A 13,274-nucleotide genomic window follows, 5' to 3' on the forward strand; every position below is an offset into this window, starting at 1 on the left:
CAAATTTAGTAAATTTCATTCAAGATGTTTATAATGCAATTCATAATCGGTCAAGTGTTCACACTATTTACATGGATTTCTCCAAAGCTTTTGATAAATTAAATGACCATGTACATGTATTACTATGTAAACTTGCAAACTTCGATTTTACGAGTGACATGTTATCTCTTATTATTTCGTATCTTCACAATAGGAAACAATATGTGACTTACAGACAATCAAATTCACATCAATACGTTGTAAATTCTGGAGTCCCCCAAAGTTCGAACCTTGGTCCACTTCTGTTTATTATATTTATAAACGATTTGCCACATAAACTTCAGCACTCCAAACTTCTCATGTACGCAGACGATGTTAAACTGTATAAAGAAATTAATTGTACTCAAGATATGTTAGAACTTCAGAATGATATAAATGTACTCTATGATTGGAGTATGGATAAGGTTTAATATTAAAAAATGTAGCTTTATGGTATTTTCGATGAATGAACATCCATATGAGTATTCATACAGAATTAGTAATGAAATGCTGGAAAAAGTGTACTCTGTCAAAGATCTTGGTGTTGTTGTTGATTGTAATTTATCCTTTGAGGAACATATTTCGAATATTGTTAAGGATGCATATAGACGACTAGGATTTCTCATAAGAAGCTCAAAGAGCCTAAATAATTTAAATGTCAGTATTCTATTGTATAACAGTATGATAAGAAGTAAACTCGAATATGCGTCGGTTGTATGGTCTCCTGGGTATATATCTTATAAAAATAGAATAGAGCAAATTCAAAAAAGATTTGTACGGTACTTATACTACAAGAAGAATCCAGTATCTGCTTACGAAATGAAATTATCTTATAAGTATTTATTGAAAGAGTTTTGTTATGTAAGCCTCAGTAGTAGGAGAGAATTAGCACAACAAATATTTCTTTACAAAACAGTAAATGGAATTCTGGGTAATAGTAACTTTCTTCATCAGTTTAAATTTAATACTAGAAAATCTAATCTTCGGATGCGACATCTTTTCCTCTGTGATATTCCGAGAACCGAAAAATACAAATCATCAATTTTTATTCAGACTTTGTTCTGCATATAATAATATTTCTACAAAACATGAAAATCTGGATTTTAGTCTGCCACTTTCCTTGTATCTAAAAACACTAAAACCAATTTTTGAAAAAGACTAGATATACATATGTGAATCCATTCTACTGTGCATTTTCCCATTGTTCTGAAATTATTTTACCTTCTATGCTATTTTTATTATTTTTTTTCGTTCAATATTATGTAAAGGCTATGTTCTGAACAATGAATATTTATTTATATGGTTGGATGTATATATGTTTCTTTCCTGTATTACTTCACTTATTATCTTGTGTGTACAAATGCGTTTGTGTATATGTGTGTGTTTATATGTAATCTACAATCTTATATGTTTATTATTTGAATCATGTAAGCTTTCCTGTAATTGGAGATTCTCTCTGTAGGAATTAAATAAATAACAATGCAGTCTGGTCTAACTTTTCAGTATCTCCACGACCGACATGGGCACTGCGTAGTGCAACTCCTCTTCAGCCATGATGGGGTCCTGCGTGCCACGCTGGAGCATACAATCCCATTTAACACAACCCTAGGATATTCCAGCGTGCCACCGATTCTGAAACGTAAGTACTGAAGTTCTATGGAGATTCAAGTTTGTGTATATTTTGTAGAAAATGCAATGTGCCTTATGAACTTGCACCTGTGGGGAATTTACTGGGTTGCAATTGAACTTCACCCCAAAGTTATGCGAAATAACAGCAATAATCTACTAAATAATGATAATAGCCTCTTAATCGCCACCCTTGGGCACGACAGAGAGGGTACTTGTCTATTCAAAGGGTTCCGGGTTAGATACCCGATGGAGCACATAATGGTTCGTTCCCACTTACAGTACATTGTCCCAATTAGCCTGTGCATAAAGTGAACTTTAAACAAAAACCCAGATTGGTAAATTTCATTATCTCCCTTCACTTAATAGCAACATATTTGTGAGAAAAGGAGGGAAATAGCAAACAAAATTCCTTTGCATTGCATAACCATGATTTTATGAAAAATGTGTGGTGAAATGCTAAAAATATCCTAAATATGCATGACCTAAAATATACTTCTGCGCCATATTTTGGGCAAAACAACACCTAAAGATGACACCAAAAGTGAAACAAACATGTCAAATTTCCTGCTGACTGACTGTATGACACTATCTGATGTATTTGTATAAATGTTTGTTGTCAGCAGAAAATCAGGCGCTGTTGGCCCTAAGCGTACAAGAGCAGTGAACCCCCAGTAATATACAGCATTCAATTCGAGAATGAACAATAAGCAATGTCGTTACCTTTTCAATTTTTTTGCTAAAATTTATTCACAATCGTTTGTGTTTGTGGCCATAACACAACGAATTCTATTGCTAAGAAAAGAAACCGCGCTGCTGCAGTTTCTTGTTTGAACCTCCACAGGTCAACTCTTGCTATAGTGAAAGCAGCAAAGGGTACGTAGCAAAATACATGCAAACGGATACTGATGAACCTTCATCTCCAAGAAACAGACATGCGCAGATTGTGCTCTCGCAGAAGCTGCTGTAGAACGCACCGCCCTTGCAGCTTTTTATCTTACGTAGCTAAATTTGAAGCTAAAACTTTACATATGCAATCTTATCTTTGTATCACTTTTGTGCCACATTTCTCTGAATAATTGCAAGATTGTGGCAGAGATGCATGGGTAGCAATGAATGAAAGCTTGAATTAGAGACGATGAATTAAAATAAAAGAGATGCATTAGGAAAGTAACTCGTGCATGCATTCAGACGTTTAACCTTGAAGGTGGAAACACATCAGGTAAACAAAAATAAAAAGTACGATCTTAGACAAGAAGGGAAGACACGACTAACCCTGTCATTGTGTCAAGTTTGTTAGTTTCCGGAGTGCTTTCCTGGTTAGATGATGCGTTCAGTGAATCGAGGGTTGGACTATGATTAGGTTACATGATTTTACGCAATGTAAGCATTTCTGTCTGCGCAGGCAAGAAATGATCACTAGAAATGAATATAATTAAAGAAGAAAACTTTCTTCTCCATTGAAAACAAATTAGAGATAAAGCGTGTGCTGACCGACCCACCTCAAATTTGAACGAAGCTGTCGCGTATCAATCAGTCTCAAGTTCGATTTCTAGTGTGCACATGTCATTGGTTGCGATTCTTGTGTAAGAACTGTATGAGCAGTTCTGATTAGTCGCTTTTCTTAGTTGCAGGCATAGTTTACAATGGATATTTTACAACGGATTTAGGTCAGTGATTCATCCACACATCTCCACAATTTATTGTGGCAAATTTATTGTCATTTCGGCGATAAATTTGTTCGTACATCCCACCCTTACTATAAAACCATATACTTTCAGATGAAAAGGAAAGAATCTGGATAAGTATTTTTATCCTCCTTCCTCTATTGTTATGCAGAGAAAGTCTACTTGCGGAAAATAATATGTATCATAAGAGTCAGGTAAGCCCCCAGAAAACAATGCTCGAGCCGCGCCTGCAGAATACATCCGTAAAGTAAAAGTATTATGTCCGTAACCACGGCACATATTGTCAAAAATGCCGATTATTATATATTATAATGATTCAGGTTGAGTTTGTGTCTTGGACGGTAATGGTTCCCTTTAAATGCGGAGGCGGGGATTAAATACCTTGATATGTAACACTTTAATTCTACCTGAGACCTGTCGGCTCCAACAATAGAAACACAAATAGCATTGTACCTGAAACACCTGGTACCTGTAAACATAAATGACAACTCGTACAAACTCATTCGTCCATTCACTCACTCATTCATTCTCATGGGATTTTATCAACATGAAAATACTCGTACAAGGTTCGTATTTCATCAACGTACTCTTTCTTTTGTTTAACATGAACTTGAAATTAGGTCTTTAATCATTTGATCTTGTGATCATTTGGATATATATGTGCCAGCTCTGGAAAAACAATTATCGGAATGATAGGTCGGCGTGGTTGAACCTTTTGTTCACAAGAACATACGAACATACGCATGTATGGTATGCATGGTATGGAATTTACCAAATTTCTCGGACGGGGGTATTACAACAAGCCTCTCTCGTTCTTTGAAAAAAATTACACCTCTGCTGCGTGATGCAAGACTTAATTAGGCTCCAGCTGCCGGAATACTTCAATTAACCATCGGCTCGAGCAAACATTACCTTACCACTCTACAACAGAGAATAACATCACTTGCACGACCTGGGCAATTTAACATATATTACTCAACAAATAAAAGACTAAACAGTCAACCTTCGATAAGTTATTGAAATGACTGAGCGGTTGGTTACACTACAATGGACCACACTCTGACAAGTTACAATGAAATTTTACTTAAATAAGGAGATTTATCATTAGATGCAGACAATTAAAAGATTATGATTAAACATGAAACGACCAATTTATAACAATTACTCAAATACAAGACACGAAAGTTAGGTTCAGAATCCTGAGTCACGTTGAGAATCGCGAATCAATATGATTTCGACTTATGTGGTAGGGCATTGACAGAAAACAATACATTCGCACGTGGATGTGAATCGACAGAAGAATTCTGTACCAGACTTCCTACGTCGTCGGGTGGTGCATCTTTACTTGGTACGGTTAATCACACTTGGTTTCATTGTGGCCAAAAATGTTTCTTCGGTTAGCAACCGCGGCGATGGGCGTTCGTCGACCATACTTGACACTTTCGTTCCTCGGGTAGGGCTCCTGACCTGGCATTTTCACAGTCGGGCGTTCCTCTGGTTCTCCTCGAGCGTGAATCTGGTCCACTGCTTCCTCTAGCGGGCATCTCTCAAACGTTGGCTTGGAATCCTCTCAAGCGCCGGGTGTCGGTTAAGAATCCTCCCTCTCAGGTGTCGGGCGTCTCTTCGTCGTTACGATTGGGCGTTGGATGTTCGGCCTGTAGCATCGTGCAGCTGGTGTGGACGGCGTCGTTGGCTGGCTTCCATGGCATGGTGCGTCGTTGGTGTTGGCGTTGGCTGGTAGTGGCGGCGTTGTTAGAGACTAGGGAACCCGACGCCCCTCCTTCTCTTATCCGTCTAGCCGGCCATAGTTTTTGATAGTCCTCGTTTCACAAAACAAAGTAACTGTGTATGATCTCATCAAATCACAGTCTCACTTCGACGTCCTCTAGCGATTCATGTAAGTACACGTATCATGACTCACTGATAGCCACACGCTGGAGATTCCCGAAAAACACTAAGTCCACGGTAGACGTAGCTACACAGAGGCGCTCTCACAACGATATTCGCGACAAATTGTGTTGAAAATCCGGGTTCGCGCAGTTTTATACCACATTCGAAAATTTCAGTTGGAAAGGCCTTAAGACGAGCGTCGCTTCTCTTCCAGCAGGGTACATTCACCTTGGACCTATTGTGTTTCAACGCGGTCAAGGCGTGTTTCAAGTAGGTGCAGTAGAATTACTCCTCGCCTCTCTAACACCTGTCTTGGGGATTCGTAGTTGATCCATGAATCATCTTTTAAAAACCAATTCGCCCTTACGTCATGGATACTCAGTTGATCTCCATGAAATTAAATCCAGATATCATCTATAACGTGCCGCTTCAGTTGTCCAAATTTCATGTAGATCCGCCGAGGGAAACGGAGATGTTTCATAAGGTCGATTTTCGTACAGGTGCAACGTAAAGAATGAACTGTAGTTAGAATTTATAAAAAATGATCATTTAACATTGTTTGCATATCATATTGTCTGCCCGTTCATCTCACAGAAATATGAAAGTTATCAAGTGAAGGCGCATATTCTTATATTTTCTGAGTTACGTCAGTCAATATAAATAAAGCATAATCAAAGCCTAAGTCTCCAATATACATAACTGTGTAAAATACCTTTGTATATGTAATATATGTATTAACTTTGTAAATTAAAATTAGATTTCATATGATTCGTTTAAAGATTACACAATGTTAAAGTTTGAATATATTATGTACGAAATCAATATACAACTGTATTTCGCTCAAATGCAAATATTGATCAGTACTTTAAGGTATATAAACGTTTCAAATTATCTAACTTTACGGAAGTTATTCTGGTCGTTACCTTGGTAACTTCCGTTCTTGAAACTTATCATTAACAAGTGATGCCCTAAATTCTTGCTTTTTCTTTCCGAAATTTCAACACTATGGAAGTGTAATCTAGACAAGTTAAACAAGGTAAAACTATTCCCTACGCATTGCACCGTGCCATGAAGGTGCACATGGTCTGTGAAATTGGTTCACTTTCTAGGCTATAGTGGAGTTGTTGTGATCAGCACCACGCTCCTATCGCCTATATTATACAAGGTTTAAGTTTGATAATGTCGCCTACGTAACTGTGTTAACCACTTTATTCTTTGAATTGAAACCCTATAAGTGGTAGTTTCACCGCTTTTCTTTTCTTTCTTACATCAGTTTTCACTCAATTCTCTCATTTCTCATTCAAAACAAACACAATCACTCATGTCTTACCCGAGATTGTAACCGGGGACCCATGGCGTCGTAGCGCCCTGTGCTAACCACTCCACCACGGAGGTCGGCTAAAATAATGAAAGCATTGTTTTCAATATCAGCACCGTACATGTCACAAAGCCGTTTGGAAACATCTTCAATGCCCTGGTCAACAATTTAGCAAACTTTCCAAAGGGGCTTGTGCCCGCTGAACCCGTGACAGGCTACTCCAAGACCAAGAAAGTCATCCATGAGACAAGACGAGACCTTGTCAAATCTCATCTTGTCTTCGTGACATACCTAATTTTTCTTTTCCTTTTTTTCTATTCAGAGTATTACTCGTTGCATCGTATCCGAAGGTGTGCGAATGTTGATCTTGATCCTTTGGACGCCTGCCTCCCTGTGAACTGTCCAATCAAATACTCGGGATTCCGTAGCTACTTCAATTACAATGAAATGCGCTGCCGACGGGTACCAACCTGTTCGTCGCCTGGGACCTATGAAGAAATGCCGCCTTTGGTGAGTAAAGTGCCTGCCCTAGATTAATTTAACTTAGAGTAATTTTCTTGTACCGTAAAAGATAATCATTCCATAAGCATTGCCATGTAGTAAATATAAATAAAAAATAACTACTTGTTTGCCGTTTGTTGTGAATCAGTTTTGTATTGACAGACGGCGAAAATTAATACAAAATTAATACATGATTAATGATAATACGTAAATATCGAAAATTAAATTTTTTATTGCACATACAACTTAGAAGACGACGCGAATGTAAACAAATACATAGCATATTATCACTATTACATAATAGTATTCATAAAACAATAATCAGCGATTACACTTTAATTAGCTCGAATAACAATCTTTCTCTTATTCTATTCATCTTGCAGTTTTTCAGGCGCGTCGCCTGATGATATTCGCATGAGCACGTGAACACTAATGCATGTGTTTTAAATTACCTACATATTAAATGCACACACACACACACACACACACACACATATATATTTATTCGAAAAAATACTTTGTTTACTTTTGTAGATAGTTGGTAACATTGACTCCCACGGATTCAACGGAAGTCTTTGAACACAATTGCTGTGCGTGTTGCATACAACTGACAGCTAAGGGGCTGTTGGCCACTATACCCCGAAGATGTTCACTTTGCTGTGCGAACAGTATTGCAAGCGGCAATACTTTTTTCATTCGGCACCAGAGTGCGGCATATACAAGGCATGTCTAGGGGGACTCGAAAAGGTCTGCGCTACATAGTTGCAAACTTTAGCGAGAAGTCGCTAAACCTGGCGGATTTTAAGCAAATGAAAGTGCATGTCTAGTGTGTGTTCTTTAGCCACTAATTCGGGCAAATCAGCAAGTGGTCTTATTCGCAATAGATACATTTAAATAGTTTGGTGGACCAGCCATTACTAATTATAAATAACGTAATTAAAAGGGTGTTAGTTATATATAAAAAAACTTGTATTACTTCAAATATATCGTGACTTTTGGGGGGAATTTGTTGAAAATAAGTTGAACTGTTATTCTCACTTTTTCAATTGAATTCAGTATACATATTTTATTGTGAACACCCGTATATGAACCTCACGCAACGCCACTGAAGTTTTCTATTTATTTAGACATTAATTTCTTCGATAGGCTAGCTCATTTTTATACGAATTTTAGTGGTCTTACTTAAAAATAATTAATAGTACATATCAGTAGCGTCACCAGAAAATTACGTTCATGAATGGACGTAACATTTCAGCGAGTTCTTTATTTGCGTTTATGGCTGCTAAAATCACATTTCTCTTCTTTCTTCCCCTATATCATTTTCAATTGTTCTTACTTCCTTCGTTTCTCTCCTCCTTCTCTTCTATCAATTTTCTCCTTCTTTTTCATCTCTTCATTTTTCTCTCTCGTTTTCTTCTTTCCCTTTCCTCTTTCTTTCTCTTCTTTTCATTTCTCTTTCATTTTCTTATTTCTGTTTTTCTTCTTTTCTAATTTCCATTTTTTTCTTTCATTATCTTATTTTAATTTCTCTTTATTTTTCTTGTTTCCATTTTTCTTTCATTTTCTTGCTCTCTATCTATCTTCCCTCCCTTTATTTGTACTTGTTTTTCAGTCCATCTCCTTCTCTTCTTTCTATAGCCGGCCACTGTATTGGAGTGGTTAGCACATCGCGCTACGACGCCAGGGGTCCCGGGTTCGAATCCCGGCATGTTCGTGGATGTTTGTGAGTGTCCGTTCATAAATTTCATCATATCATCACTCATCCCCATCTTCGCAACTAGCCAAAAGAGCCAGAAAAGCGAAGTAAAATAAAGCAAATCATCAAATCTTCTTTCTATATATTTCTCTATGAATGTGTGATTCTTGGTCTGCTATAAATGATTCTGAAATATTTTAGTCAGCCTATGGATGAGCAGAAGTGTATATTTAAATGTGACGATACCCCTGCTACGTACATATATGCATTATACAGGGTGTTTCTAAAGGTCGTTTACAACACTTGGGAGGTGATTCCTCACACGAAAATAAGCAAAAAGTCTAAGTTCCATTTTTACGACTGAGGCTTCGTTTCCGAGATAGGAGCCTCGCAAAAGGTGACAAAGTGAACGTCACACCTGACTGGGACGAATACTATAACAGATAGAGAGGCGGTTCCAAGGGAATCATAAAGGAATCGTATGTGCTCAGTCCGGAAGTCACTATGAAAAGTTCACTGCACGCATGCGCAATGGAGTCCTCAAAGGAATTGGGGATTTCCAGCAAGAACAATACATGGAAAGGGTATGTAACGCAGCAAGAAGGACCGTGACAATGAGAAATGCGTTCAAGACAACACATCCCGACCTCAAACATCAAAACATGAGCACCGAACACAAAATCCGAAAAGTTGAGCACGGTTGCATACCCCAGTTACACGCGAGGAATGAACGAATCATGTCATGTGGCATACGAGAGACACATTACTCCACCAGGAGGAGGGAAAGAAAAACACAATATCAGATGATTGCGACAACGTGTATTTTTACACGCGACAACTACGTAATATCCCCCCCCCCCACACACACACAACAAACAGCAAATGCTACAATGTCTGATGCACAGACAGTGCGTGTCACTGTACACCAACTGAAGATGTCACTTTCACCACACAAAGGGGGTGGGGAGCAATACCAAAAGTGTTCGGACGCGATCATTGTGACGTAAAAGAGACCAGTTTTGGAAGCGCTGCACAGGCAAGTCTGGCTCTCGTAGTCTACGTTTGACTTTCATGACTGCTGTTCCCGCGAGTGGAGCTCGAAGGGTTGGTTCTCTCCGGCAGTCGTTCCAGTCGTGTTACATGTGCTGGGATATGATCAGCAGTTCGCTCTAGGTTGTCATACGCATTGAAGAGTACTAGTATGTTGTATTGAAAGAAGTTGACGTGGTGGAGTGGGCAAGTCAAGTATCGCTACAATTGGTCTGTGGTGTTCGTACGGTGATACGACCAATTTGTGCAGTGTGCCAGTGTTAAACAAAAACGATACTTTGCAGTTCCAGCTCCCTATTACACAGATGGCTGCGTATACGACCCAGCAGCTAGCAGACATGCATCTCATGTATGGGGAGGCACGTGGTAATAACCGTAAGGCAAGGCGTCTTTATGGAGAACGCTTTCCACATAGACGTTTACCGTCTCACACCTTCTTTCATGTAGTGGACAGTCGACTGCGTAAAACAGGGTCAGTGTTACCACCGCGGCAAGAAGTTGGAAGACCCCGAAGTGTACGCACACATCAGTTTACAGAAGATGTGTTAACAGCGGTCGCAGAACATCCTGGCACCAGTACGCGAGTGCTTGCTCGGGCACGAAACACGTCTCATGTGAATGTTTGGCGAGTGTTGTCAGAGGAAGGAATGCACCCTTTTAAACTTCAGAAAGTACAAGAACTGTTACCTCGTGACTTTCGACCTCGTATGGAGTTTTGCCAATGGTTGTTGCATCAGCTGGACCCAAACCCTCACTTCGGGGCAAACGTATTGTGGACAGATGAAGCCATTTTCACCAGGATGGATGTCTTCAATAGTAGAAACAGTCATGTATGGGACTTTGACAACCCACATGCACTTTTTGTGGCCCATCACCAGCACAGGTTTTCAGTGAATGTGTGTTGCGGGATAGTACATGATCATTTAATTGGACCATACATTCTCCCTGTTCGCCTGAATGGTCGCACGTATCATGCATTTCTTAGTTAGGTTCTGCCTGAACTGTTGGAGACCGTACCTTTGGCACTGCGGCAAGAAAGGTGGTACCAACAAGATGGGGCACCAGCTCATTTCGATCGTAATGTACGACATTTCCTGCATGACGTGTTTCGCAATAGGTTCATTGGTAGGGATGAGCCTGTGCCTTGGCCACCGAGGTTGCCAGATCTCAACCCTCTCGATTTTTTCTTATGGGGAGAAATGAAAACCCTCGTATACGACACACCTGTCACATCAGCTGAGGACCTCGTTGCTCGCTTCAACGTCGCCGCCGCGACTGTACAGATCGACCACAAGGAAAAAAACCTTGGGACGAAAAGTCCCCGCGGAGCTTTCCCTTCTTCCCTCCACCTCGGGCCATAAGGAAGCATGGTCCACTCTCCCACTCCTCTACTCGCGGGAGTACGGTGCACGGGAGTCGCGGGTCTGCGCAGGTTGTTTTGCTTGTGGTTCCACTATAGCAGATACACCTGGCTTGTTTGCTCGTACTCGACAATCCTTGATTCGTCGCTGTCATCTCTGCGTAGAAGTAAACGGCAGACATTTTGAAAACCGTCTGTGATTATTGCCCTCGGCAAATCTCAGTGAGAACACTCTTGGTATTGCTCCCCACCCCCTTTGTGTGGTGAAAGTGACATCTTCAGTTGGTGTACAGTGACAGGGACTGTCTGTGCGTAAGATATTGTAGCATTTGTTGTTTGTTGTGTGTGTGTGGGGGGGGGGATATTACGTAGTTGTCGCGTGTAAAAATACACGTTGTCGCAATCATCTGATATTGTGTTTTTCTTTCCCTCCTCCTGGTGGAGTAATGTGTCTCTCGTATGCCACATGACATGATTCGTTCATTCCTCGCGTGTAACTGGGGTATGCAACCGTGCTCAACTTTTCGGATTTTGTGTTCGGTGCTCATGTTTTGATGTTTGAGGTCGGGATGTGTTGTCTTGAACGCATTTCTCATTGTCACGGTCCTTCTTGCTGCGTTACATACCCTTTCCATGTATTGTTCTTGCTGGAAATCCCCAATTCCTTTGAGGACTCCATTGCGCATGCGTGCAGTGAACTTTTCATAGTGACTTCCGGACTGAGCACATACGATTCCTTTATGATTCCCTTGGAACCGCCTCTCTATCTGTTATAGTATTCGTCCCAGTCAGGTGTGACGTTCACTTTGTCACCTTTTGCGAGGCTTCTATCTCGGAAACGAAGCCTCAGTCGTAAAAATGGAACTTAGACTTTTTGCTTGTTTTCGTGTGAGGAATCTCCTCCCAAGCGTTGTAAACGACCTTTAGAAACACCCTGTATATGCACTATTGGTATACTTACTATGTAGTACTTTGATGTCATAATTTTGCTATTTTTAAGAGTACCGAAACAGCTTGCTTTTTTAATTATCGTGTTGGACTCTGTAAGTCGAAATTCTTGAAACCGTCTCTACATATCTTTTTCCGTGCGGGCCCTGGAAAGGTTGCACCCTCCACTTAGTCTGCAGCTAATTATTACAAGCAATTTCAAACTTGCGTAATGGATTCAAGGTTGTATTAATTATGAAATGTCGATATCACCGAAACAACAATTAGGCCTATATCTGAAGTTCAGCTGCTTCACGTAGTTCCACTCGAAGCCAAGGAGCGGCGCTGGTGTCTACAAACGGGGAGAGACATTTGAACATGTTATTATCCGCTGCTCAAAATATACTTTCAGTTGAAATCATCCAGTTTGACAGTCAGGTAAACTAGGAAATGGGATTTCATCGAAGCAGCCTGTTTTTCCTGTCAAATGAAACCGCAAATTCCCTAAACAATGGTTAAATGTCACTTTGCCGATCAATTCTGTTACAATTTTTTGACGTATGGTGGCGCCGGTGTTCACTTTTATGCTCTGTTCGCTGTATTGGTGGATTTGCATATAGATTTGAGCTTATCATTTAAATAGGAACAAAAGTACAGTTTGTAATTAATTAGAATGTTAAACAATATTGGATTTCTAAAACATTAAATGTCGAATTTAAAAATGTGATAACGTCAAGTATTTCCTGGCTTGATAGTAGATATGCTAAAATACAGGACTGTGCTGTAAACGACACAAAAAAGTGTTAAAGCGCCACGGACACTGCCAAGATTTCTATCCAACCAGAATCTTCAATAGGGGGAGAAAAGGTAACGTAAAAAATGAAAACATAATAAAACATTTTTACTGACCCGTATCCTTTTTTTACAGTGTTTGTAAAATATTTGTACTGTATCATTTATTTATACTTTATACTTGATAAATACATGGTTGCCGAAAAAAAAGGAATCGAAAGTACCTTTCTATGGCCCACCATGTACTTCAGAATTATTCATGACTGACATAAGTAAATATTTACATATACATTTTCATTCAAGTGCAATTTCTCATTCTAACTCCAGAAATTGAGTGGATGAGAAAGACTATGGACTCGGTTATTGTTGAGAATGATCCGTTCGTATATGCACGTGTGTGTCAGATAC

The 13,274-nt window shown here is 39.6% G+C and overlaps 1 protein-coding gene across 2 annotated transcripts in view; it reads left to right on the top strand.

The window, feature by feature from the left end:
• Positions 1-13,274, top strand: part of LOC145989386 (uncharacterized) — a 72,626-nt gene that overhangs the window by 43,820 nt on the left and 15,532 nt on the right. For both annotated transcript variants that reach the window (XM_083124728.1, XM_083124727.1), the window contains exons 6-7: positions 1,522-1,657; positions 6,863-7,050. In XM_083124728.1, the coding sequence (XP_082980854.1) occupies positions 1,522-1,657; positions 6,863-7,050 (324 nt within the window). The remainder of the gene's footprint in view (positions 1-1,521; positions 1,658-6,862; positions 7,051-13,274) is intronic.

The sequence above is a fragment of the Lepisma saccharinum genome, chromosome 6, assembly GCF_977018435.1.
Source record: "Lepisma saccharinum chromosome 6, izLepSacc3.1, whole genome shotgun sequence".
NCBI lineage: Eukaryota > Metazoa > Arthropoda > Insecta > Zygentoma > Lepismatidae > Lepisma > Lepisma saccharinum.